A 6,224-nucleotide genomic window follows, 5' to 3' on the forward strand; every position below is an offset into this window, starting at 1 on the left:
ACTCACCCACACCGCCCGTCTCTCTCCTTCCTCCAGGTCCACGATGGGCCTCCTGGAACTTGGGGATCTTCATCTGCATCCGCTGTGCCGGCATCCACCGGAACCTGGGGGTCCACATCTCCAAGGTCAAGTCAGTTAACCTGGACCAGTGGACCCAGGAGCAGGTGCAGGTAAAATGGACAGCCTCAGTCCTGCAGGTGTGGGCGGGGCCACAGGGCCGGGCGCTCACCACCAGCCACTGCCTCCTCGTGTTCAGTCTGTCCAGGAGATGGGGAACGCCAAAGCCAGGCGTCTGTACGAGGCCTTCCTGCCAGAGTGCTTCCAGCGGCCGGAGACGGATCAGTCGGCCGAGGCCTTCATCAGGGACAAGTACGACCGCAAGAAGTACATTGACAAGGTCATCGACGTCCAGATGCTGAGGGTAAGGCTCCGTCTTTGGAGTCTCTGGAGTCTTTGGAGGTTTTCTGGAAGTTTTCTGAAGGTTTTCTCGTGCAGAAGGAGAAGAGCTGTGACAACATCCCCAAGGAGCCGGTGGTGTTTGAGAAGATGAAGCTGGTGAGAAAGCGGTCGCTCAGCTTTCTTTTGGTTTGTTTCTTGATTGGTGCGACAGATTTAAAAAAAAAATTTCTTCTGTTTTTGTGGACAGAAAAAAGACGTCAGTCCGAAGACGGATCCGCAGGCTGTGACCGACCTGCTGGGCTTAGGTAGTGCAGCAGACCGACACACACACACACACACACACACACACAGTGGCATCACAGTACGACCATCATCGCTGCAGCGTAAAAGGTTTGGGATTTGGCGCCCTCTCTGGTCATAAAAGGAAGTTTCTCAAGATTTGGGTGTACGTGATTGGCCAAACCCTTCAACAGCAGCCCAGGTATGATTTAGGGCTAGCATGGTCCCATGGTAGCCTGCATAGTCTGAGTGTTAGCCTATACTTAGATGTAGCGTTAACCTACATTGGCCTACCATTGGTTCACAGTGTCCTAATGTTTAAATGGAACCTAATATTAGCATTAGCCTATATTTATATATATTTCTAATATTATTTTTATTTAAATTATTTATATGTATCATAGGAAATGTGGCCAACAGTAAGAAATAGCATTAAAAACATCCTCTGCATGTGGTTATCATCATAGTTAAAGGTTTAAAAATAAAAGAATTGTTGCAGTTTTTCTTGGTGCAGCAGCTAAAGCTGCATTTTCTTTTTTTTTTTTGTTTGCTGTATCAGTGTCAGCATGCGGTTGGACTCGCTGAACTCGTCCTAATGTGCCCTGCACCTCACTGAATTATAAATGATGAGTGATATTTTCTTTCCGGCTGCTCCCTTCATCAGACGCTCCTGCTGCTGGTCCGGCCGTGGCCAATGGAGCAGGATGTGGTCCAGACACCAACCAGAGTCCCGCCACCGGGGGCACCGCCATGGACCTCTTCAGCCCTCTGCCACCGGCCTCCTCTTCCTCCTCCTGCAGGTCGACGGTAGGTGGTGCAGAACTTCCTGGTCTCTAATGATGATGATGGTGATGATGATGATGATAGTGATGATGATGGTGATGATGATGATGATGATCATGATGATGATGATGATAGTGATGATGATGGTGATGATGATGATGATGATGATGATGATGATGATCATGATAGTGATGATGATCATGATGATGGTGATGATGATGATCATGATGATAGTGATGATGTTCATGATGATGGTGATGATGATGATGATGACGACGACGATGACAACGATGATGATGATGATGATCGTGGTGATGGTGATGATGATGATGATGATGATGATAGTGATGATGATCATGATGATGATGACGACGACGATGACAACGATGATGATGATGATGATCGTGGTGATGGTGATGATGATGATGATGATGATGATGATGTTTTGACCACCTGTCTCACCACCTGCAGCCTGTCTCCAGCTGCCTGCCCCAGTGCAGGGTCACTGCCTCAGTGCCTGAGAACCTCAGCCTGTTCCTGGACCCGGCAGCGCCCAGGACCGGGCCGGTTGAAGGCGGAGTCCGGAAGCTCTCCAAGGACTCCATCCTCTCACTGTACGGCTCCACGCCGTCCGTGCACGCTGCCGCCGCCGCTGCCATTGGCGCTCCTCATGGTGAGACCTGGAGGCAAAGGGTTTGGGAGGGTCTGGACCAGGGGTGGGCAAACTCTTTGACTGGTGGGCCACAATGGGTTCTAAAATGTGACAGAGGGGCCAAAGCAGGAGCAGATGGATGGAGTGTTTTGGTGACCCTCCTCATTTATAAAATAGGCATGCAGCACTGTAACAGCTGGAGTGCCTTTAGTTCACCTGCAACATGATGTTTGGTTGTAACAGCATGAAGAATCTCACTCACCTGCACCTCCTGCTTGTCTGTCTGGTTCCCCTGCAGCAGGTCTGTACATGAACCAGATGGGCTACCTGACCCACCCATATGGCTCCTACCACTCCCTGGCCCAGGTGGGTGGGATGGTGGGCGGAGCTATGATGACATCACAGATGGCCATGATGGGGCAACAGCAGCAGCAGCTGGCACTTCATCACAGCGGTGCAATGGGAGGGCCGTACATGCCCCACAGCATGATGGCACACCAGCAAAGCATGATGGTACAGCAGCAGCAGGTCGGAGCTCCTCCCCTGCAGCAGCAGCAGCAGCAGCAGCAGCAGCAGCAGCAGCAGCAGCAGCAGGTGTTCGGGGGGCAGCAGCTGCAATGGAACGTCGGCCAGGTGGGTCGAAGTCTTTCTTCCCCCGGCGACGTCGAGCAGAAGTTGCAGAAATCACGGAATTCTGTTTTCCTCTTGTTCCCCAGATGAGCCAGCAGATGGCAGGCATGAACCTCTTCAGCGCCAACGGCACCCTGGGATACGGCAGCCAGCACGCTGGAGGCTCAGCGGCGCCACCTAGCTCGGCGCACATGACGGCACACGTCTGGAAATGAAGTGGGCGGGGCCAGAGAAGGACTGGCAGTGAACGCACCACAGAAGAAGAAGAAGAAGAAGAAGAAGGAAGAGGAAGAGGAAGAGGAAGAGGAAGAGGAAGAGGAAGAGGAAGAGTAGGAGGTCCAGGAACAGGAAACACGACTACCTCTCTTCAGCTCCCACGCCCCCCCTGCTGGCCGCAGCGCATTGGCCACATTTTACACGATTCCACGCTTGCCTTCAGAACATTTTCATACGGAAAAAAAAAGGACCAAAAACTTTTTTTTGTGCAGTTTTAACTCCTTAAGAGCTTCTGCGGCGGTCGGCTTTTACAGAGATGTTTTCTACCACCAAACATTTTAGTCGGAAAAAAAGCAAAAATGATGATGAAGCCTCCATCACCAATCCAAAAGTGGACGGAAGGAAGAATTCAACTGATTCCGAATTTTAATAATGACGACCACAGTGATGTGTGACATCACAAGCAGTCCTGGTGATGTCAGAGGTCGACGTTCCCCTCTCCCTCTAAACTTTGGGGAGACCAAAGATCAGATCCGACCTTTTTTTTTGTTTTTTTTCCTCCTTGTGATGAAACATTTTCAGCAATCCGACCTCTGCTCTGGAGTCACTGTGCTGCTTCCTCTGCAAAAAAAACCAACATGTTTTTCTCTTTTTTTAACACGCTAAACTGCATGTGCACACAGCGCTTCAAATCGCTCCGCCTCCAACAGGAAGCAGGAAGGTTGGGAGTCTGAGAGGGATGGGGCGGGGCATAGAGACCAATCAGGATCTCACTGTACAGACTGATGATGATGATGAAGCTTATGATAAAAACTTGCATGAGGAGAATGTTTTTTTTCCCAAAGCCTCCGACTGTGTGTGTGTGTGTGTGTGTGTGTGTGTGTGTGTGTGTGTGTGTGTGTGTGTGTGCCCCACATCACAGCCTGTGAACAACAACAACACAATGACCTTCAGTCTGAATGTTTCTGGCGACGGTACCTCACTGCGACAGGACACACTGTGGACCACTGTCGCCTCCGCCGCTACGTTCTGCACTTCCCGTCTTCTGAATGTTTTGAAATTTTTCTTGAAAAGTTCCGTCGTCGGCGCTGTCGTCGTCATCGTCATACGCCGCAGAGGAAACGGATCAGCTGATATTCAGGTCGTTCCGAACTACAAATGATTGTATAACATTGGAGGAGGCGGGGTGAGGTGTAGTGGGAGGGAGTCTGACCCCTAGCTTCAGGTAACGTGGCAGCACAGTTAAAGTGAGCTAATCAGGCTAGCAGTAATCTAGCAGCTAGCAGGTTTTAGTGGTTTGAATCCAACTCTTGCCCCGCAGGCAGGGTTTTCTGCTATGCTAAGCTAAATTCAGCGAAACTAACATCCACAAACCTGAAAAGCCAAAAACACTTTGTCTTGTTTGTGGCAGCTTAGCACATTGCTAATTATCCGTGTGGCTAACAACCCCCCTGCAGGTCGTCATTAGCGATGCAAACCAACCTGATTAGTTCCACCGAAAGAAAAAAAACAAAAAAAAAGTCACTTAACTCAGAGATTATGTTTTTTAACACGGGCTAGTCGCTACAGCCAAGCGTTAGCTTCTGTTAACTTCTTAACTTAACTTGAACTTAACTCAACGTTAAGGTCTTACCTGAAGTTGTTCCTCTCCGAAAGATGTCACTTCCTGCTCCAACCTCTCGCCCCGATGACTTCGTCGTTCAGCCCCACCTCCTCTCACTGTCTGACACGCCCTCCTGCACTCGTCCCTCTTCTTCTTCACTGGTTTTCCTCCCCTATGTATGCATGATGTCACTGGTGTATATAATCAATTCTAATATTATTATTTTTTTCCACACGGGCATTGCTGTATCCACCTCCTGTTATGGGAGCTAAGAGCTAAAACGCCACCACCAAAAACACACAAAAACAAAAAACAAGCATATCCTTTTGTAACTGCACTTCCTCTAAAGCGCCACTTATTGAAAAGGCAGCGGTGCCCCCTGCTGCTGCTGCTGCAGATTTTTAACTTCTTCAGTTTTAGCTCTTGGTTCTTTTGGCAGCACAAAAGCTGTTTTCATGCTCTATAATATATATTTATTCTGTGACATAAGAGCAAATAAAGGAATGTATCTTTCTAATGGACTCAACGACCAAGATATCGAGCACATAATTATCATAATCATTATTATTATTATTATTATTATTATTATTATTATGATTATTATTACTATTATGATTATTTATTTCTGTCTCCTGCAGGTTAACAGGGTGAATTGCATCTTATCACATTCTGCCCTTTATATGAACCTGCTGATCACACAGTGGGTCCTTTAAAAAAAAAAAATCGATATATGTGACACAATAAAAAGTTCTACGTGGAAACATGCTGTGATTCGAACAGAACTTTATTGACGTTGCTTCCAGATGTCAAAGGGCATGCAAGTACAGGCTTCTGAACTTCTGAAATCTCTCTCTCGCTCTCTTATGCTCTTTCTCTGTCTCTCTCTTTGTCTCTTTTTTTTTTGGTCCTCACTTTGGTTCTATGTTTTTCTTACAAAACTACGTGCACCTGAAGTAATCAATTCTGCAGCGTACAAACCACAAAAATACCAGTTTTACATTATCAAATACTGCACATACAAAACATTTACAAAGCACGGGTATAAAATTACAGCTTCCTTTTTGTCCCTTTTGGTCGCCCTTCCTCTGCGCTGATGGGTCACTTTTTCAAAGTTTTTCCCAGCTGGTTTTCCAACACCAGCCGCTCAGCTTAACACCGTCGACTCCGCCGACTGTTGAAGAGTCACGGTGCTCATTTAAAACATCGCTTTTTTTTTAACATTTTATCTGAAAGTTCAGCTGGAGTTTTGTTCTCTCTACGAGGTTTTTGTGCTTTCCAGGGCCGGGACAGAACATTGTATCGCTGAATACTGCCAGGTAGTTAACAAAGGAGTTTTTCTGTTTATTTTTGCCCAGAATGGGGCTGCAAGTAAAGACGAAACCTTTGCTTCCAACAAAGTCCTTATTCTGTGTCGCAGTCTATCTTATCGTGATGTATTGTGGAATATATCATGATATATATCCCGATATATAGCGCAATACAATGCCACAACATTGTTTGTCGCTTGATAATGAGGTAATCTGTGATGCCCACAGAAGACTGAATCCCTGCTTGGGGGGGAAAGAAAATATAATAAACTAGTGAGTGGGGATTCAACACATTTAAAGACGCAGATGACGACAACGACGACTCGACAAATTAGGCGGCAAATTTCCTATTCTG

At 47.3% G+C, this 6,224-nt stretch overlaps 1 protein-coding gene across 2 annotated transcripts in view; it reads left to right on the forward strand.

The window, feature by feature from the left end:
• smap2 (small ArfGAP2) overlaps positions 1-3,287 on the forward strand; it is a 7,764-nt gene extending 4,477 nt beyond the window's left edge. Inside the window, exons 2-9 of one of the 2 annotated variants that reach the window (XM_076043952.1) lie at positions 37-170; positions 257-421; positions 496-555; positions 647-704; positions 1,343-1,485; positions 1,933-2,134; positions 2,415-2,746; positions 2,830-3,287. In XM_076043952.1, the coding sequence (XP_075900067.1) occupies positions 37-170; positions 257-421; positions 496-555; positions 647-704; positions 1,343-1,485; positions 1,933-2,134; positions 2,415-2,746; positions 2,830-2,958 (1,223 nt within the window). In that variant the 3' untranslated portion in view covers positions 2,959-3,287. Of the gene's footprint in view, positions 1-36; positions 171-256; positions 422-495; positions 556-646; positions 705-1,342; positions 1,486-1,932; positions 2,135-2,411; positions 2,747-2,829 lie in introns of both variants that reach the window. The other variant, XM_076043951.1, reaches the window with a different exon arrangement.
• The last annotated feature ends 2,937 nt before the right edge of the window (positions 3,288-6,224 follow it).

The sequence above is a fragment of the Nelusetta ayraudi genome, unplaced genomic scaffold (genome assembly GCF_046127955.1).
Source record: "Nelusetta ayraudi isolate G7.1 ecotype Tasmania unplaced genomic scaffold, CSIRO-AGI_Nayr_v1 ptg000079l, whole genome shotgun sequence".
Lineage (NCBI taxonomy): Eukaryota > Metazoa > Chordata > Actinopteri > Tetraodontiformes > Monacanthidae > Nelusetta > Nelusetta ayraudi.